Source organism: Peromyscus maniculatus, chromosome 3 (assembly GCF_049852395.1).
Source record: "Peromyscus maniculatus bairdii isolate BWxNUB_F1_BW_parent chromosome 3, HU_Pman_BW_mat_3.1, whole genome shotgun sequence".
Taxonomy (NCBI): domain Eukaryota; kingdom Metazoa; phylum Chordata; class Mammalia; order Rodentia; family Cricetidae; genus Peromyscus; species Peromyscus maniculatus.
The window spans coordinates 135,719,669-135,740,309 of record NC_134854.1 but is presented as its reverse complement, the minus strand read 5'-3'; the positions used below and the strand labels follow the sequence as shown (position 1 = coordinate 135,740,309).

Here is a 20,641-nt window from a genome sequence, read left to right as displayed (position 1 = left end):
GCCTCCGCTTCCTGTGTGCTGGGATTAAAAGCACATGCCACCATGCCTGGCTTGTTTACCCATTTTCTAAATTACTTTTTTTTTCAGTCTCAAATTTTCTACCAATTTTTCATATTCTTCAATCCCTTTACTAAAAGATTTCTAGAAATTTAGAATTTCTTTTTCTAAATCAAGCTTTTTCTACTTGGTCTCTGGTGTAGGTCTGTAATCCCAGCTACTCAGGAGGCCAAGACAAAAGGATAGAAAGTTCAAGGTGTGTTTGGGCTACCAAATTGAGTTCAAGGTCAGAGTAAGAAATTTAGTGGCAAAAATACAAAGCAAAAAGAAGGCTAGGACAGTAGCTCAGTGGTAAAGCACTTATCCAGCATGTTTGAGGTCCTAGGTTCAATCCCTAGTGCTGAAGAAGAAAAAGGGGTTTCAACCTTGAGTTTGGATAATTCTGAATGTTGCTTCACAGAATATTGAGTGGGAAGCTAGCAGACAGGACAGTGAAGGTCAGGTGTGGTCAAGTGTGGTGGTGCACGCCTGTAATCCCAGCACTCAGGAAGTGAGTTGAAGGCCAGCATGGGCTATATGAGACCCTATCTGAAAAACAAAACCTAGAAGGCCTCCAAACAAATGCAAAATGCAAGTTAGAACTATTTTTTGCATGTACCATGTGTGTGTGTGTGTGTGTGTGTGTGTGTGTGTGTGTGTCTAGACCAGAAGTCAACATCAAGTGTTCCTCAGGAGGTATCCAATTTGACTTTTTTTTAAGATGTATTTATTTATTATGCATACAGTATTCTGCTTGCATGTGTCTCTGAAGGCCAGAAGAGAGCAACAGATCTCATTATAGGTGGTTGTGAGCCACCATGTGGGTGCTGGGAATTGAACTCAGGACCTCTGGAAGAGCAGTCAGTGCTCTTAACCTCTGAGCCATCTCTCCAGCCCTCCAATTTGACTTTTAAAAATTCATATTCATTTAGATATATTTTTCTTAAACGTGTGCAGACACATGCTATGGCATGAGAGTGAGCTCAGAGGACAACTTTGGAGTAAGTTCTTTCCTACCTGAACTCAGGTTGCCAGGCCTGCATAGCAAGTGCCTTTACCTCACCTGGATTTCACTGGGGCTAACTGAGTACATGAAGCTGCCCAGCCAGCAAACCATAGGAAGCCTCCTGACTCCACCACTTCAGCACTAGGATTACACATGCAACCATCACACCAGCCTTTTTACAGGGACTCTGGGGATGACACCCAAGTCCTCAGGCCTGCCCAGCACTTCCCTCACTGAACCATCCCTCAGCCTCCTTTTCAGGACTCGTAGGGTCTTTGTCAACTCAGCTGTCACTTGCTCAAATCATGCACTGCTTCTTTGCTGGTGGCTTGCTTTGCTTGGAGATGACTTTTCTTTTTTTAGTATTTTGAGACAGGGTTTTTCTGTGTAACAATTCTGGCTGTCCTGGAACTCACTCTGTAGACCAGGCTGGCCTCAAACTTCACAGAGATCCGCCTGCCTCTGCCTCCCGAGTGCTGGGATTAAAGGCGTGCACCACCACTGCTTGGCTATGACTTTTCTTTATATACCACCAATATAGCACAACATTTTTAGGGGTAAAAAGAGACAAGTTTTGGAGCTCAATATATAGACCAGGCTGGCTTCAATCTCACAGCAATCCTCCTGCTGCCTTCCAAGTGCTGGGATTAAAGACATGTCTCACCATGCCCAGACCAGCTGCTTTTCTAAAGGGTGAAGATTTCTTATCTTTGTACTAGGATCTAGATAATGTTTCTGTGACAATTCTTATAAAGATTTATTTTTACTTTATGTGTATGACTGTATGTCTGCCTGAACCTAAATGTACCACATGAATGTATGGTGTCCTCTGAGGCCAGAAGAGGGCATTGAATGGTTGTGGGGTGCCATGTGGGTGCTGGGAATCAAACCTGAGTCCCCTGCAAGAGCAGCACGTGCTCTTAACCACTGGGTCACCTACCCAGCTTATATATAAAAATTCTTTTCATGAAGGTAGAGAGTGAGGCTCAGTTATCCAAAACTTACGTGGCAGTTAAGATAGAAACTCAGTCCTTAATCTCCTAGAATCTCTGTGTTCTCTCCACTAATCCTTGACAGACATCAGCACTCTGAAAAGTAAGAATTCTGCATCTTTTCCTGTCTCACACATCTGTGATACACATGTAACACTGAAAGATTAGATACTTACTGGGGTCATCTTCTGTCTCGGTTTCTTTAGCCTCAGAGTCTAACCGTCTTCTTTTGGAAACCATATCGACCAACGTCTTCTCTACTTATATTACTTCCTTAAGGAAAAAAAAACAACCAAGGGTTGGACATTTAGTTCAGTGGCACACTGCTTACCCCAAACAGCAAAAGAACTAACAACCAGAGACTAGAAGTCATTCTAAACTGTTTTATCCACAACCAGAGGGTTTAAGTTTTCACATTCATGCTGTCTAAATCTAAATGCTGAGCATATTTCAACTCTACAGCTGGTTAACACCTCTTCAAGACATACTGACTGTTGTGGGATATTTGTACGCTGTATGAAGATGTACTGCTGTGATTGGTGTAATAAAGAGCTGTGAATGGTCAACAGGTAGGCAGGAGGTATAGGTGGTACTTCTGGGGCTAGAGGGAACTCTGGGAAGAAGAAAGGCAGAGATGCCAGGAGACTCAGAACAAGCAGAATGTGCAGGCGGAGAGGTAACAACCCCGAGACATGTGGCAGAATGAGAAAGACTGGTTACAACTGACGCGGCTGCTTCTTTCACCAGGTTGCTTCTCGGCGCCTCAAGGAGAAAAGCCATAGCTCTTCAACTGAGACTCAAGACCATGACACAGCCTCATCCACTTGCTCTCTAACTGGTTACCTCAGAACTGTGTCAGGTGGGGAACTAAGCATGGCAGTTCTTGCAAACAAGACAGACTTCATCCCTGCTCTTGGCAAGTTTACAGCATAACAAGGTCTTAATGTATTTAACTACGTTTGTCTAACTGCAGTGTTACACCAATAGTATCCCTGCCAACGAGGATACTATGAGGGCTTAGGAGGCCAGTTAGTCAAGCAACAGAAGGACTGATGAAGAAAAGCAGGGACGATTTCCCCGAACATGTTTTACTCTTTTCAATGTCATAGCCTTGTGAATGCTAGGCAAGAGTTCTCCTGCCAGAGACAGTAGTTTTCTTTCTTTCTTTCTTTCTTTTTTTTTTTTTTTTCAGTTTTTTGTTTTGTTTTGTTTTTCTGGAGCTGAGGACCGAACCCAGGACCTTGCACTTGCTAGGCAAGCGCTCTACCACTGAGCTAAATCCCCAACCCCAATTTTCATTTTTTTACTTTCAAAATATTTAAATTTTATGTGTATGAATATGTGACTATATATGTGGACCATGTGCATATGTGATGCCCACACAGGCCAGAAAAAGGGCATTGGAGCCCCTGGAAATGACATTACAGATAGTTGTGAGCCACTCTGTGGGTGCTAGGAAACAAACCCACGTTCTCTGCAGAGCAAGAAGTGCTCTTAATCACTGAGCTATTTCCCCAGCACCTATTTGTTTGTTTTTAGGCTTTTTTGAGACAGGATTTCTCTATGTAACAGCCCTGGCTGTCCCAGAACTCGCTTTATAGACCAGGCTGGCCTCGAACTCACAGATATCTGCCTGCCTTTGCCTCCCGAGTGCTGGGATTAAAGGCATGTGCCACCACGCTGGGCCGTATTTTTAAGACAAGGTCTTACCAAGTAAGTTGGACTGACTGGTCTTCATAGTGACCTGTTACATTCCAGGCCAGCTACAGAGATACAGTGAGACCCTGTCTCAAAAACAAAACAAAAACCCTGCCTTAAGTGCTTTAATTATAATCCAATTATTCCTCACATGCTGACTTCAGACAGGTACCATTATTACTCTCCTAATCAGGGGAAGGGCTGGGATTCTAATTCTGGTAGTCTGGCTCCAGAATCTGCACTCCTTCTTTTATTCATTAATTTATTTTCAATGCTTAGACAGGGCCTCGTGTAACCCAGAATCTGTGCTCTTTGTTTTAATCATTTTCAATTGTTAGGGACTTGTGTAGCCCTGTATGGTCTGGAACTCATATATAGCCAATGGCAATTACCAACTGGTCCTCCTGCCTCCAGCTCCAGAAAGCTGTGATTATAGGCATGGGCCACCACGCCCAATTAGCATTGTGCTTCTACCATCAGACCTTAATTCTTAATTATGACGATGATTTCTATTAACAGTTAACGTCCCAGGGCAGGAGAGACAGCACGGGGATTAAGAGAGCTTGCTGCTCTTTCAGAGAACCCAGGTTCAGTGCCCACCCATGTAAGTTGCTCCTAACTGCCTCTAACTCCATTTCCAGGAGATCATGCGCCCCCTCGGGTTCCTGTATGCATGTGGTGCACATAAATACACGAGGACAAAACATACATACACATTAAATAAGTCTTACTAAAAAACTTAAACACCTAAAGGAAGTTAAAATTTTGTATTACCCACTACATGTAACCCCTGACAGCCATTGTTCAGGTGGAAACACTAGTGCACGTCAGGGCCGTCTGACTTCGAAAAGGCACCAACCAGCTTCCAGGAGAGGCTAGAAGGTCTTGAAGCTGCTCCCGCAAATACCAAGCCTTGCCAAGAATTTGGGGTAAAAGCCTTGCTCACTTGGTCATGGTACCCACGCAAGGTACCTGAGGGGCTATCCTGCATCAGAGCGGATGAAGAGGCCGAGGCTGAGCCGCGGGGCCCAAGGGTCAGGCAGCGCAAGGCCTGGACTTGAACAGCAGCCCGCAGGGGCGCGACGCCACTCACCTCCCGCCAGAAGCCTCCCTTAGCTTTCGACTTTCCCGCTCGACGGAACGCCGTTCCGACGCCATCGGAGCCGCGCCGCGGCGTGACGTCACTCTCCCGCGCCGGAAGTTGGCGGCCCGGCGGCGCAGCTGGGAACAGTCCGTCGAGAAAGCGAGCTTGTCCCAGACACCGTACCCGACAGTCTGAGGGGCGGGTGAAGGCCCCGAGCCGAAATCCGAGAGGAGCCCAACTCCAGCCAACTCTTCAGCGAAGATGGCGGGGCCCGAGCTTCTGCTCGACTCCAACATCCGCCTCTGGGTGGTCCTGCCCATCGTTATCATCACTTTCTTCGTGGGCATGATCCGCCACTACGTATCAATCCTGCTGCAGAGCGACAAGAAGCTCACCCAAGAACAAGTGTCTGACAGGTCAGTACCCTCCCCCTATCCGGCCGACCTCACTCCCAGGTGACCTTGGTCGAGAAAATACAGGGATTTTATCACTTTACTGGAGTTTACCCCGCGCCCCTAACCGGTGGGTTGACCTTGGCGGTTATCTGTGTTTCGCTTGTCTGTAAAACGGGGCTAACTAATAGCAGTGCCTATGTAACAGGTAGAACAGGCATGTGGATTAAATTAGACGATACCTGAAAAGCCTGTAGCACAGGGCCTGGAACGTGCTAAGTGTTCAAGTAGACGCTGTTAATATTGTTAGGCTAACGGCCAACCGTCCTGAGGTTGTCTGAACTATCCTGCTCCGTTCCTTTGTTAAGATTGCTTACCGAAAACCAGACGCATTGTTACCTTTACTCCTGCTAACATCAAGTCAAGTGGATTTCATAATCTACATTCGACCATACACCTGTAATGGTCTGCTTAGATGCTAAGAAATAAAGTGCCTTGAAAGCTGTAAGACTGCACAGAGAGATATAAGGAGTTGTAATGATCGTTTCACCTCCTAAAGCGGAGGCGGCTTCTTTCCTCACATGCTTTCTTAACAGTGTTTTTCTATGGAGACAGAACTTTGACACATAACTTCAGGCAGTACAGATACTTGCCACTCCACATTAAAATAAATAACAGTTTTCAGTCACTTATTCTCATCATTTTCAGAGACTATCTGAAGACAGCGATGCTTAGTTCCTTAACATGTCCAGATCACTTAGGAATCACTTTCTTTAACAAAGAGCGTCAGGTTCAGACGTTTCTGCAGAGAACAGTGGGGGGAAAACCTATTTTATTGTATTTAAAGGTTACTTTCCGCAGGGCAGTGGTGGCACACACCTTTAATCCCAGCACTCAGGAAGCAGAGGCAGGCAGATCTCTGTGAGTTCGAGGCTAGCTGATTTAAGATTACCTTAAATTAAAAAACACTTAAGCAGTGAAATGGTAATGTAATTCAGTTGTTAGAGCGAATGCATGACGTACATGAAGCCCAGGCTTGGATTGCCCACCCTGGTAGAAACCATTTGTGGTAGTGTGAGCCTGTAACTCCAGGACTCAAAACTGGAGCAGGAAGAGCAGAAGCTCAGGCTACCTGTGGTTAGATGGTCAGCCTGGACTACATGAGAACACTGAAACTTTAAAGAAGTTCTATAATAGAGCTCTATGATGACATTCAGGACTTTAAGACAAATAGTGTGGGTCCCAAGCCTAGGGTCTTTCCATTCCCCAGCAGTGGCCGCTGTGATTAGTTCTGTGTGGCATTCGTTTCAGAGCTAACTAGAGACAGCCCTCTGAAGCTAATCTAAGAAGTTAGCCTAGTTCCAACATGAAAACTATGAAAGACGGGAAATGGAGAGAGCTCAGCCATTTACATTTTATTTATTTTTTTGAAATATGTACTTTTTGCCAGGCATGGTGGCACACGCCTTTAATCCCAGTGTTCAGGAGGCAGAGGCAGGTAGATCTTTGGGAGTTACAGGACAGCCTTATCTACATATTGAGTTCCAGGCAACCAGAGCTACATAATAGATTCATCTCAACAAAACAGAAAAAGGGGGGAAAAAACTATTTTTGTTTTGTTCTGTTACTGTTTGCTTACATGTATGTATATGTGTGTTGTGCCTGTGGGAGGCCAGAAGAGGGTGATGGATCCACTGGAGCTGAAGTTACACATAGTTGTGAGCTCCCATGTGGGAGCTAGGAACTGAACCAGAAACCTCTGCAAGAACAGGAAGTGAACCGGGCGGCGCACATAGGAGGCAGAGCCAGGTGGATCTCTGTGAGTTCAAGGCCAGTCTGGTCTACAGAGCAAGATCCAGGACAGGCACCAAAACTACACAGAGAAACCCTGTCTCAAGAAAAAAAACAGGAAGTGAGGACTGGAGAGATGGTGCAGGGATTAAGAGCACTGACTGATGTTCCAGAGGACCTGGGTTCAATTCCCAGCACCCACATGGCAGCTCACAACTGTCTATAACTCCAGTTCCAGGGGATCTGACACCCTCAGACAGACAGACGTGCAGGCCAAACACCAATGCACATAAAATTTAAAAATTAATTAATTAAAAAAAAAGAATAGCAAATGTATTAACCACTGAGCCATCTCTCTATCTTCATTCAGCATTTTCTGATGCCTATAAATTATCATTTTATCCTCATAATACAACATATTATCCCAAAACTCCTTTTATAATTAAAGAAAAGGAAAACCAGAGAAATTTCACAGCAGTTATTAGGGTTAGAGTATTGTATATGTACACTAACCCAGGTTGATCATAATTTTATGCTGCAGTTTTCTACCCTGCTTCACCTTACAAGTTTTTACAGCAATGGTTCTGAATGACATCAGACCCACAGCTCTTTTTCTGGTTTTTAGATAAAATTCACACTTGGCGCAATGTATATATGAGAACTTTGTTGTTGTTGTTGTTGTTGTTTCTTCTTTGAGATAAGGTTTCTCTGTGTAGCCCTGGCTGTCCTGGAACTTACTGTATAGACCAGGCTGGCTTTGAACTCACAGAGATCAGCCTGCCTCTGCCTCCCAAGTGCTGGGATTAATCGAGAACTTTTTTAAAGCAGCATAATGCTCTCCTAATAATCAGTTGAAATAAAGGAAAGAATAGTAAGATGATTTGCATTTCATAAGTGCTTATTTGTGCACAACTGTCCTACCAGATGTCATATGCACATGCTTATCTAGCTGTAAAATCACAACTGGGGCAGGTCAGTTGTAGGCTAAAGCAGATGTATGTCACAGAGGCAGGATTGTCGTGAATGGTATGCTACTTGGCATAGAAGTCTACACAGAACCAGGTTTGATTTTCCCTGTTTACTAGGTGATTGCCTGTCTGTAAACTTAGTAAATAAAAAGCCTGAGCTTCTTCCACACTGGAATTGGGTTTGTGCCTTAGATAAACTAGAACAGCAGTTTGGTGAGGACTCCAGAAGTAGTGTAGGACATAGGACAGTTCTCTGTTACATAACTGTCCCCAGCATTGATGATATCATAACATCTCTGAGTCAATGAGAAATGACAGTTATGTGCCATTTCTCCTCCACACTATTATTGTGACAACCAAAAAAGCTCTACATATGCCAGACAGGGAGTCTCACACCTAGAATCTTAGAGGGGAAGAAAGCTGAGGTAGGAGAATCACCATGTGTTTGAGGCTAGCCTGGGCTATAGAGTAAGACATTGTCTCGGATCAACCCTTTCCCTCAAAATAGCCAAGTATAGTGGTATATACCTGTCATTCCAGCCCTTGAGAGGATGAGGCAAGATAATTGAAACTTCAAGGCCAGCCTAGGCTATATGAAACACTATCAAAGAAGAAAAAAGGCCAGTACTACACAGTGCTGTGTGTGTGTATGTGTTCTAAGAAAATGTCTTTTAATTTCAAATTACCAATGCTACCCAGTACAAGAACCTATTTTTAGATATTTATGGAAATGAAAATGTAAACTAGTGTTTTGCAGAATTTTTACACTATGGGGAATATAGCAGTGGATCTCAGCTTTAAAACTTGAGCATCGAGAATATCCAGGCTCAGCCACCCTTGTCTTGATCACCATCCTCAGCCTCAACTCTGCAGAGTTCCTCAGTAGTTTCAGCACAAGAGCTTAGCTGGGGTTCTGCCTTCAGAGTGTCTGGAAAGCCCTGACTTACCACACAGTGAAGAAGCTGCTACAGGTGGACAGCGCTGTACCCCACTCTCAGTGGAAATAAACAGCGAGACAGTGTCAACCCTGCTCTCATGGAGTTTCAGTCCAAGTGTTAAAATAGACGGAGGGAGCCGGGCAGTGGTGGTGCACGCCTTTAATCCCAGCACTCTGGAGGCAGGAAAGAGTTACTGCTACAGTGCTCTGAAGCACTGGGCCATCTCTCTAGCCCCCTCTTCTTGCTCATTTCTTCTTGTGTGTGGCCTGTCCTCAGAGTCAGAGTATTGACTTGTTTGGGGGTTTTTTGTTTGTTTTTCGAGACAGCAGGGTTTCTCTGTAAAACAGCCCTGGCTGTCCTGGAACTCACTCTGTAGACCCGGCTGGCCTTGAACTCACAGAGATCCACCTGCCTCTGCCTCCCAAGTGCTGGGATTAAAGGCGTGCACCACCAACGCCCCCTCAGAATATTGATTTTGTTACAGGGCTCCTAACTATGACATTCCTCAGTGCTTTGGCTAGGTAATTCCCATTCATCCTTAAGATTACTACCTATGGGACTGGAAAGATGGCTCAGTGGTTGAGAGCATTTGTTATTCTTGTAGAGGACCTGGGATCAATGCCCACTACCCACATGTTGGCACAGCATGTCCCACAACCATAAGTACATAGAGTTGAGGGATCTAGCACCCTCTTCTGGCCTCTAAGGGCACCACGCACACAGGTGGTATACAGAATACATTTAGACAAAGCAGACATATGCATAAAATAAAGCAGTAGAAGGTTCCTGCCTGGTCCTACATCCTCAGCAGTTTCCTCTTGCACTGCTGTCTCTGTCATACACTCCCACAATGCCACCACTCTCCTTAGGGTATGACAGACAGTTCAGCTTCACATTTGCTCCTGTACTTAGTATTCTCCTTCACACTGTGTTTATTTGTTGAATTTCTTTCTTCCCCTTTAAACATCAAGGGGAGGTTACATTTTCATCATTGTTTATGGCACTAACATGGTATCTGGCACTTACAAGTTTAAGAACTATGTGGGCAGTAAAAGTCTAAATCTGCACTTGTATAAAATGTAAGTGGCAATTTAGGAAATTGAGACTGTATAAAAATTAGAGTCAGGGCCGGGCCCTTAATCCCAGCATTCAGGAAGCAGAGCCAGGTGGATCTCTGTGAGTTCAAGGCCAGCCTGGTCTACAAATCGAGATCCAGGATAGGCACCAAAACTACACAGAGAAGCCCTGTCTTGGGGAAAAAAAGAAAAAGAGTCAGGGTCTGAATTAGGATAAGAGATTATAAAAGTCTCCAAATTCTTTTTTTTCTTTTACATTTTTATGATTAGTTTATGTGTATAGGTGTTTTGCCTACATGTGTGTCTGTGTGCCATGTGCATGCACTGTCCAAGGAGTCCATAAAAGAGCATTGGATTCTGTGGAACTCTAGTTAGAGATAGTTGTGAGCTGCCCTGAGCCTCCCTGTCTGTTTGAGGACGTCAACTCAGGTCCTCTGGAAGAGCAGCCAGAGTTCTTAACCAGCCCCAAGTCTCAATTCTTACTGACTGAACTTAGCTTTGCACAGAATAGCATTAGCACATAGTCCATACTTGAGCATCTGTAGCCAGCTCCAAGAGGACAGAACATTTCACACATGTCTTCTGTAGGCCTGTGTGTAAGACAGACAAGTGTGGACTATCATGAGGCCAAGAGGAGGGAAGGCAGGTGGAGTTCTACCAGGTGCCACTTTGGGAGGGTTTTTGTGCAAGATGAGCTCAGGAAAGGAGCTGAGGCACGATACAGCAAAACTGGCAGATGAAGCTGGCAGCAGAGCATTCCCAGCACACGCAGCAGCTGGGCATGTGGAAGGTGGCAAGCCGACCCCGCTGCCTCTGACTGCTTGAAGCATGTGGCTTGTGCCGAGCAGGAACCAGAAAGCAGAGCGTGGTTTTCTTGTATGCATTTCTGCCTGCACTTTTAGTTTTCTCACTTTTCAAGAATTTCCATTGACTTAAGCCCCGTGCCCCAACCAACTTTTGAAAATTTAGGGGGAAAGGTGGTATTTTTACCTCTGTTGAATATTATTTGCTCTAAAAGTCACCAATAGTGTATTCAGTAACTGTTGAAGGGTTTGGAGGGAGCTGTTCTGAGTCCTCGGTGGAGTTTCAGGTGACAGCCTTCTTGAGCCAAGGCCTGTCCTCATTTCTCTGGGTGAATGAAGAAGTTCCTTTGCCCTCACCATTCTCCTGCCTCCAAATCCATCTATTCTTTTCTTACAAGGAAAGTTCCTTTGTGGCTCTTGTTGAATCCAGAAAGGCCAAGTGCAATGTCCCAGATTGCCTTCCTCAGAAACCTTTATTTGTTCAGAACACAGTCACTCTGGAAGACTCCTTTTGTGAAAAGCTGAGTGGCAAGTTGAATATGTTACATTGATTTTTAGGGGTTTTGGAAAGTTTCCACACCCCTCTCTTATGTTTCAACGCGTCTTCTACTTTACTCTCTCATTCTCTTCTAGCGTTTCACATTTGAACATCTCTTTGTCTTGTGTTTTTCAGCCAAGTCCTAATTCGAAGCAGAGTCCTCAGGGAAAATGGAAAATACATTCCCAAGCAGGTACTCGCTTATCTTTTATTAAAAAGCTCCACCATTCACCTCTGAGGGCAGTAGAAACCTAAATGTTTTCCAAGAAGACTCTGGAGAAAACTGGAGGTGACGACCCAGTTATTAAGCTGCAGCCTGGTGGTGTTTGCTGTCTGTCACTGTGCCCTCGCCCTTCTTAGGAAATTGTTTTTAAATGTGACTCAGCCAAACTATCAGATTGACTGCCAAGGAGGCTGCCAGCTCAGAGTGTAGCAGTGTATTCCAAGGGTCTTCAGGCGGTCCCCTGGGGAATAAGTTGACAATTAACTGTGTCACAATTCTCATTTTAAAAGATTTTCTTTTTTCTACTAGTCTTTCCTGACACGAAAATATTACTTCAACAACCCAGAGGATGGATTTTTCAAAAAAACTAAAAGGAAGGTTGTGCCACCTTCTCCTATGACAGGTACGTTTTAGGTGGTTTTACTTAAACATTAAGTCACAGGGGATAGTGATGGAAAGGACTGAGAACCATCTAATTATCCATGGGGTATGGGAGAATGTTGCTCTTTGAAGGTTCTCGCAGTGTCTAGGATGGAAGCCAAGGCTTCTTACATGCTAGGTGAGTACTCTCCCACTGAGCTGCACCCCAAGCCCCTAATACTTTGAAAGTGGAGCCCTCTTTTTCTCAATATATCCATGAATCCTAGTGTGGCAGGTGGATTTTAGAAAGGTCTCAGCTGATGTTGGGGGAGGTCAGGGCCGTTGTTTCTAGTCTCTGTTAGGTGCTTCCTCGGCACCAGTTCCTACCAGCGTCTAGATCTGTTGCTGACAGATGGTACCCTACATCTTCTGCCTGAATGATGAGCTCCTTCCTTCCCAAGAGCAGTTGTTCTTGATCGCCCATACCAACTTACAGCTCCTGACCTGACTTATGACTCCTACCATCCCTATCTGGTGATAACTACAACATGTAAAGTGAACCAAAGCAGTTTGCTGTTCCGTGTTGACATTCCCCTTTTTAGTCTCATTCTGGGTGAGATAACCAGTTCTTTTGACCCATACAGAAGATATTAGTGTTAACACTTAAGAGCATTAGATGGCCAGCATACATATGAAAAGATAATAACTAAAAAAGATATCTTTTTAGTCTGTTAAACTGACAAAAATAAGAGTATCCTAAGCCATGATTGTCAAGGTCAAAACAAGCTAGGTCCCGTTCCATTGATAAGAATACCCAGTGATGGGGTCTTGTTGATGGACAGTCTCACACACCCCTTTCTCCCCACCACCACCATCCGCAGTCTGCCCCGTCTCTGGATATGGAGCCCAGGGCCTTGGGCATGCTACACTACCATCCCAGCACTAAACTACACCCCAGCCCTAGTACCTCGTAATTTGAAATGTATAAACCATTTTACCCAAGAATTACTACTACTCAGAAACACATAAATAAGCAGATTGGTCTACTACCTATTATAAGGTAGCAGCAGCATTTCCTGACAGAAAAGGTTGATATTGGAGAGAGATGGGGCTGGAGAGATGGCTCAGCACTTAAGAGCACTGGCTGCTCTTTCAGAGGACCCAGGTTCAGTTCCCAGCTCCCACATGGCGGCTCACAACTGTCTAGAACTCCAGTTCCAAGGAATCTGATGCCTTCTTCTGGCTTCTTTGAGGGGGCATGGATGCACAGATATTTATGCAGGCAAAGCACCCACACATTCACACACATTGAGATGCTGGTGCCATGACAATGTAGAAGTTTCATCAAAAGAAAAAAATTTTTTTATATTGAAGACTGCTCCACAGCCTCCGGCATGGTAGACAGCGGTCTGTCCCTGAGCCACATCTTTGGCCTTTCTTCATGAAAGTATTAAATTTTGGAAGGCAGATTGAAAGGTAGCAGAGTGTGCAGCAGAAAGCTCAAAGGATCTTGAGAGAGTGGGTGGAGAACAGCTGTCTACATCTATGTTCTTAGATCATTTGAACCTCTACAATAAACCTGGTGGCTGCCGCGGTATGGCGGCACGTGCCTTTCTTCCCAGCACTCAGAAAGCAGAGATAGTCAGACCTCTGTGAGTTCAAGGCCAGGCTGGTCTACATAATAAGACCCTATTTAAAACAACAACAAACCTGTGTGGCTTAAATTTGGCAAGTCTCTACCAACAAAAGGACCTGGTGTTCTCTTCTGCCTCTGTCTCAGATCCCACCATGCTTACGGACATGATGAAAGGGAATGTAACAAATGTCCTCCCGATGATTCTTATTGGCGGATGGATCAACATGACGTTTTCAGGCTTTGTCACAAGTAAGTTTCAGGTCTAGGAGACCTCCTGCTTCCTCCATATGTGTCCCTTCCCCAGCGCCACTGAGAACCTAACGTCACAGCATGAGCAGTGCGTTTTCTTGTGAAAACAACATTCTTTGAACAAAATCTTTAGTTCAAGCTAATCCAAAGTTCCCAGTGTGGATACTTTGTAACTAAAAGAGTCTGGCTTGTATATTTTTCACCAGGGCTTCAGTGCACACTTGTCCCAAATGTTGGGTCATGGTTCATCCTGAGCACCTGCTTCCCACACAGTCTAGAAACTGGGATCCCTCAGGAGAATGAGAACAGAGTGACATTTTGGCTGTTCTGCCTCAGAGGCTGCCACCTGTTTCCTTCTTCCAGAAGCTGAATGGCACAGCGTTCCCACCTCCTCAGGGAAAGAATGTGTGTGTGTTCACACTTTGGCTGGCTTGGGTGCCTAGGAACTTTCTTGAAGCAAAAATGTGGTATTTTTCTTTTTGCCTGCAGCTAAGGTCCCATTTCCATTGACTCTTCGCTTCAAGCCTATGCTCCAGCAAGGAATAGAGCTGCTCACCCTGGATGCATCCTGGTAAGCCTGCTGGTAGTAGACCACAGCCGAGACCCCACAGAGTCCCAGTTGTCCTTTCACTAGAATGAGGTTGTTTCAGTGTGAGAGGTTTTGCTTTTTCTTTCTATTTTTTATTATTGTTTTTTTGTTTTTGTTTTTGTTTTGTTTTTTTTTTTAATGAAAGCTCTATTTAAAAATGCCAATGCATGGGGTTGGGGATTTAGCTCAGTGATTGAGTGCTTGCCTAGTAAGTGCAAGGCCCTGCGTTCAGTCCTCAGCTCAGGGGGGAAAAAAGACAAAATAACAAAAATGCCAATGCAGAACTAAAACAGTTTTGCAGGCATCTTGACAAAAGAGACTGTTTGTCAGCCTTTCTTCTTAGGTCTTAGGAAACCCAGGAGTGAAGGTATTGACTCCCCCCACACACACCTGCCCCAAATAGAAAGGTAGTCCGGCCAAGTAAAGCTTTTTAGCAGTGCCCTGAGGTTTATATTCCTTTCTGTTACCGTAACAAATACTGAGAGGTCCAGCTTGTACAAAGGAGAGGCATGTTTTGGCTCACTGTTTTGGAGACTTGTTCATGCCCCTCTAGCCTCATTACTTTGGATCTGTGCTAGGCTACAGATGGCGGTGGCATGTAGTGAAACTTAGGCGTTCACTTCGTGATGAGAACACAAGAGGAGATGAGTGCAGACCCCACAGTCTCCTTTCAAGAACAAGCCCCCAGTGACCTAAAATTGCCTACTAGGTCTCCATCTCCTAAAAGCTCCCCACCTTCCATTAGTACCACAGACTGAAGCCCAAACCTTTAATCCACGAGCTTGTTTATGTGTGTGCTTGTTTTGCTTTGTGAGACAGGGTCTCTCTACATAGTCCTGGCTGTCTTGGAACTCACTATGTGGACCAGGCTACTCAAACTCACAGCAATCCGACTGCCTCTGCTATGACTTCCTAGTGCTGGGATTAAAGGCATGTACCACCATATCCGGCTAACACATGGGCTTTTTAAAAGAACATTCCAGATCCAAATTATAGAAATGTTTGTGTATCATTTTCCTTAGTTCCAGTCACCATGCTAGGTGTTTTCCATATGTTACATTATCCTCACAGCAACCCGGTGAGGTCTGTGAAAAATGACTGTAGGACCACACACACCCTCTCCATAACCAGTACTCGGCATCTGTGTCCACTCCATAGATTTATAGCAGAACTTGGAGCCAGAATCTAAACCCTTTGGGAACACGGGTCTAGTACCTGCAGTACAGTAACACTGACTCGTGTGGTCTTCCAGACTGTTCTGTGACTTCTCAAGGACTGGCCTGAAACAAACGCAGTCAAGAAAAGGTGGAGGGTCTGCTAGCAATTTTGACTTCTCTGGTTTGAGCAGATCCACCTCTGGTTGTGAGCCCGGGGCAGAGCAGATAGAGGAGCCTTGGCCTTCCCCTGCTTCGTGGGAGAAGAAATCCGCACTTGAGCTGTGTGACTCCATTAAACCTTTCCCTGCCAGGCTCATTAGGCTAAGCAGAGAGGTCATGGGTGGAGAAAAGCGTAGCTGTCTTTTCTCAGTGTTGGGACAGGTGTGCATTCCACATACTTGGATGAACAGAAGGGAGGGAGGCAGCATGTACAGTGGAGCTTCAGTAGCACATGCACTCAGTTACTGTTGCAGACAGATCATCTGCATTGCGGGGCAGGTCGTGTACTTAAACCCACGGTCTAATGCAGTCGCCAGAACTTACCCGATGATGTGTCAGTCTCCCCGTGTGGATAGCATTTTCATTCACCCTTTGGTTTCTGTTATATGCAAGCACATTTATGGATACCAAGTAGGGTGAGGAACCTGAGATAAGAGCTAAATGATTAAGTTCCTGACTTGGACTGCTTTCCAGTAGCCATCACCCTCAGCATTGCAGATGCTTTCCCAAAGTCACCCTGGTCCTCTCTGCTAAGTGGGGAACACACACATCACCATTTGACTTCCTTAGAGGATGTGGTTCAGAGTGGGTGGCCGCAGTGTCACCTGCTGTGCGGTGACAGAAGACAGCCTTACCGTGTTCCTGTGTCATTTCTTAGGATGAGCAGCATGGGCACTGCAGGTATGAGCTCTGTTCATCTCCCTCGTAACCATCCCACTCTCCCTCTTGCTTCGCTAGGGTGAGTTCTGCATCCTGGTACTTCCTCAACGTGTTTGGGCTCCGGAGCATTTACTCTCTAATCCTGGGCCAGGATAATGGTAAGAAGCAGAGTGGGTTAGTGAGCAGCTGCTTCCTGTCCCGGCGCAGCAGTCACGTGGTTCTCGCTCTTCTTGGTTGGCATTGCCCCACACGGTGCTTCCTTCCGTGGGTTTCTGGGCATAGTCTTACCAGTTCCAAAGCTCATGGACATGGGCATTTCTCCCAGCAGTTGCCAAGCAGTACTTGGTCACTCAGAGTCCGACACCTTGTGTAGGGACCCAGCGCTCCGTTAAGCCTGTGAACCTGAAGTCTAAGGAAAGGCCTGGCTGGATCAGTTCATTTATTGAGCAGATTCCTCTCCAGTGCTAAACGTGGCTCTTGGTCAGTGGTGAGGACTCAGATACTCTAACCAGTGTCTGCTTTTCTATAAAGTTTAGTCTTAATAGTTGCCCTGTGGGGTTAAGAGCAGACAAAGGATAAAGCAGTGAAGTACCTGGACATATAGCATTGCTCAGTAATTGGTGTCTGTTGTCATGTTGACATTTAAAATAAAGTTTAGAGCACCTTTTAGTTTGTCTCAGTTCTAGCTACAACCACCTCCATTTTCCTGGACTTTCCCAGAGTCCCATCCCAGGTGTGACAGGCAGTCGGTTGTCCGGTTCTCAAACCCACCACCAAGCAGCTACGAGCTTTGGCATGCCCATTCTTCCCCAAGGGTGCTGGGTGGTGAGGAGCCTTGGGACTCACTGGGCTTGTCTGTGCTGCAGCTGCCGACCAGTCACGAATGATGCAGGAGCAGATGACAGGAGCAGCCATGGCCATGCCTGCAGACACCAACAAAGCTTTCAAGGTAGGCGCCACTCGCTTCAGAGCTGCGGGGATACCACAGTCTCACACCAGTCCGCCCTTAGCCACAGTTGCACATTCTCCGGTTTGTTGCCCACGTTCAAGTGCGGTCCAAAATGAGCAGTATGATGAAATGTGTTGTCCTGCCCCATCCTATCCAGGACATAAATCGCTTTGTCCAGTGTATCCACGCCATATATGTTATCCACCTCGTGACAGTTGAGAAGAAGAGAAACCATCTTCACACTACTTTTATTACTGTATACTCTTGTTCTAGTTTTGAAATTTTCTTTTTATTTTGTGTGCATGTTTGTGTGCCTGAATTTATGTCTGCACCACATGCATGCAGGAGCCTGTAGAGGTCAAAAGAAGCATTGCATACCCTAGCACTTACTTGCATTATAGGCAGTTGTGAGCCGCCATGTGGATTCACTGAACCCAGGTCCTCCGCAAGAGCAGTCAGTGCTCTTAACCACAGAGCCATCCCTCCAGCCCCCTCTGTATAATTTTTATACAGCAAAATCCTACTTCATTTTTTTTTCATGACAAAAAGTAAAAATAAGCCTGGTATGGTGGCACACGCCTTTAATTTCAACAGAGGCGAGCCGATCTCTGAGTTCGAGACCAGCCTGGTCTACAGAGTGAGTTCCAGGACAGCCAGGGCTACACAGAGAAACTCTTGTCTTGAAAAAAAACAAAGTAAAGTAAGGGGGGCTTCTTCATTCCAGTTCGAAGGGATATAGAAAGAACTCTTAGAACTCAGCCAGGCCTGGCAGCCCACACCTTCAGTACCAGCACTCAGACGGGAGGCAGAAGCATGCAGATCTCTGTCACTTAAGGCCAGCGTGGTGTACAAGGAGGTTCCAGACCAGCCAGAGCTACATAGTGAGACCCTGTTTCAAAGAAATAAATATTTGAAATGAAAATGGATGGACCAAGTGTGGTGGTGCATGCCTATAATGCACGCCCGTGGTCCCTGCTCTTAAGAGGCTGAGGCTTGAGAACTGAGTTTAAAGCCAGCCTGTACTACATGAGACCTTACCTCAAAGAACAGAACAAAACAACAAGATTCTAAACATAAGACATGGATGTAAAAAAAAATTAAAACATGGGGCATATATCTTTGTAACCTAGGATCAGGCAGTGTCTTGTTTTAGTTTGGATTTTTTTGAATTTTATGTAGATGGGTATTTTGTGTATGTCTGTATGTATGTCTTAACTGATGAGTCTTCTCTCCATGGTTTTTGGCTTTTTGAGACAGTCTCCTGCCTCGGCTTCCCAAGTGTTAGGATTGCAGGCATGTTCCACCAAGCCTGGCCTTATCGAGCTTTTAAGATTGCTTTATGAATCAAGGCAATGATGACACATGTATTTAATCCTGGCACTTGGGAGGCAGAGGCAGGAGGATCTGTGAGTGCAAGGCCAACCTGGTCTACAGAGTGAGTTCCAGGACAGCCAGGACTATACAGAGAAACCCTATCTAAAAAGAAAAAAATTGCTTTATGAAAGTGCATACAGCTGGGAGGCACCTGGGTCCCTGCCTCACAGGATCCAGTGAGCTTTTGCACAGAACTAGCCTTGCTCAGCTGTGGTGAGAGTGGTGCCGTCTCCAGCTGTCAGCTCGGTGGCAAGCTCCCCTCCCAGCCCTGTCTTCTCTTCCTGTGCAGACAGAGTGGGAAGCTTTGGAACTGACAGATCACCAGTGGGCACTCGAGGACGTGGAAGAAGAACTCATGGCCAGAGACCTCCACTTTGAAGGCATGTTCAAGAAGGAACTGCAGACGTCCATCTTCTGACCACGAGCAGGGGCCGCTGTGTCAGGGACCTGCAGTAGCGCTTAACCTTGTCACTTCCGTGGAGCTGGAGCCTCTGAGAATAAAAAGGAGGGTGCAGGGGCTGGCGGGTGCATAGCGAGGCTCCTTCTTGTCTGAGCTGGGTTCCCCTTTATGTTGGAAACTAGAGGAAAAGGAGTTCCGGATGACTGCTGTCTTCAAAGTTTGTAAGCGTTCTTCGGGTGACTCTAGTAAGGATGTCAGAGAAAGGGGAATATCCCAAGCTACTGAGACTATCTCAAAACTTAGTGAAAACTCCATGTTTGTAAGGAGAATTGTCAGTTCTCATAGCCAGTTACTATGTTCAGTCAGCCTGACTTCAGCCACAGTAAACTCCTGTTTTCTTAGGATCCAAACACCCTGCATTTTACCTTTAGTTTCTTGTTCTTTTTTCTTGACTTTCTTTACACAAGTACTTTACATTTTCTCTCTACCAAAATTTAGAGGCTATGGCTGAGCGGCATGGAACTCCCTGCACTGTTCCCGTGAGCCTACAGAATGACGCAGAGAGCTGGGTGTCCCAACCTGACTGAAAGAAACTCTTTCCAGAGTGGGTTCGCAGGGCCGGGGCCGACTCAGCCAACTCTCCATGTCTCTCCATCTTTAGTCCAGTGAAAACAGGTGACCCTGAGGCACAGCCAGACTCTCAAGTGCCTTTGGGCTCATCCGAGACGGGTTACATAACGCAAGTTCTTGAGTGGAACTTGAGACAATACCAACTCCATTGACCAGTCAATGGTGCTGCACTGTAAGCGGTTACTCAGTTGAACGAGTGACCTCAGTTCCCAGTTCCTCTGGGCAGGAGAGAACTTACCACTGTCAGGGCAAGAGGGCAGCTTCTGGTGGGTAGGTAGATGAAGGTGCCCAGGAGTCCTCTGTCCAGGGAAGTGGCGGGGTGCCGTTCTGTACCAAGCGGTGGATGTGATTGCATGTTAAGCACTGTAGCCGAGAACACGCGACTCTTGACGAATTAAACAGCCCTGTTTTGTCTTTGCCTGTGCAAGTGTTGCTCTGTGGGTCCTAGGAGCTTCCTGCCAGCAGAAGTGCCCGTCTTAGAACAGGGCTGGAGGGCTCACGGTGAAAGAGAACTCAAAGAACTCATAAAGAAGGTCTACAGTTGCAGTTCAGTGGGAGTATGTCACTTAGCGGACATTATCCCCAACACACACACACACACACACACACACACACACACACACACACACACACACACACACACAAAGACCTCGTGTGAAAGAAACCTGCCTATTTCTTTTATCTGTGTGAGTGTTTGGCCTGTATCTAGGTGTGTGTACCACATGTGTGCAGTCCCTGCAGAAGCCAGAAGAGGGCGATGGATCCCCTGGAACTGGAGTTGTAGCCACTTGTGAGCCCCCACGTGGGTGTTGGGGATCAAACCCAGGTCCTCCACAAGAACAGCCAGTGCCCTTAACCACTAAGCTATCTCGC

At 45.8% G+C, this 20,641-nt stretch overlaps 2 protein-coding genes across 7 annotated transcripts in view; one reads left to right on the top strand and one right to left on the bottom strand.

Moving 5' to 3' along the window:
- The window catches only part of Fancd2 (FA complementation group D2), a 70,774-nt gene extending 65,841 nt beyond the window's left edge, over positions 1–4,933 (bottom strand). For 4 of the 6 annotated variants that reach the window (XM_015988177.3, XM_076567609.1, XM_076567608.1 and 1 more), the window contains exons 1-2: positions 4,826–4,933; positions 2,211–2,307 (exon numbers count right to left, since the gene is read on the bottom strand). In XM_015988177.3, coding sequence (XP_015843663.3) covers positions 2,211–2,274 — 64 coding nt within the window. In that variant the 5' untranslated portion in view covers positions 2,275–2,307; positions 4,826–4,933. Of the gene's footprint in view, positions 1–2,210; positions 2,308–4,506 lie in introns of all 6 variants that reach the window. The other 2 variants (XM_042273835.2, XM_042273836.2) reach the window with 2 other exon arrangements.
- A 144-nt stretch (positions 4,934–5,077) lies between these two features.
- On the top strand, positions 5,078–20,185 carry Emc3 (ER membrane protein complex subunit 3). Its single transcript, XM_006994702.4, has 8 exons — positions 5,078–5,232; positions 11,458–11,515; positions 11,855–11,948; positions 13,686–13,790; positions 14,280–14,361; positions 16,494–16,573; positions 17,282–17,364; positions 19,028–20,185. The coding sequence occupies exons 1-8, from the start codon at positions 5,078–5,080 to the stop codon at positions 19,154–19,156; spliced, it is 786 nt and encodes a 261-aa protein (XP_006994764.1). The 3' UTR covers positions 19,157–20,185.
- Positions 20,186–20,641: the final 456 nt, after the last annotated feature.

Bases quoted from the DNA above. Each gene is read 5' to 3' on its own strand.
- Emc3 (XM_006994702.4), top strand. From the start codon at position 5,078: ATGGCGGGGCCCGAGCTTCTGCTCGACTCCAACATCCGCCTCTGGGTG. The intron at 14,362-16,493 runs GTAAGCCTGCTG...TTGCTTCGCTAG, and splicing joins CTCACCCTGGATGCATCCTG to GGTGAGTTCTGCATCCTGGT. The intron at 16,574-17,281 runs GTAAGAAGCAGA...TCTGTGCTGCAG, and splicing joins AATCCTGGGCCAGGATAATG to CTGCCGACCAGTCACGAATG.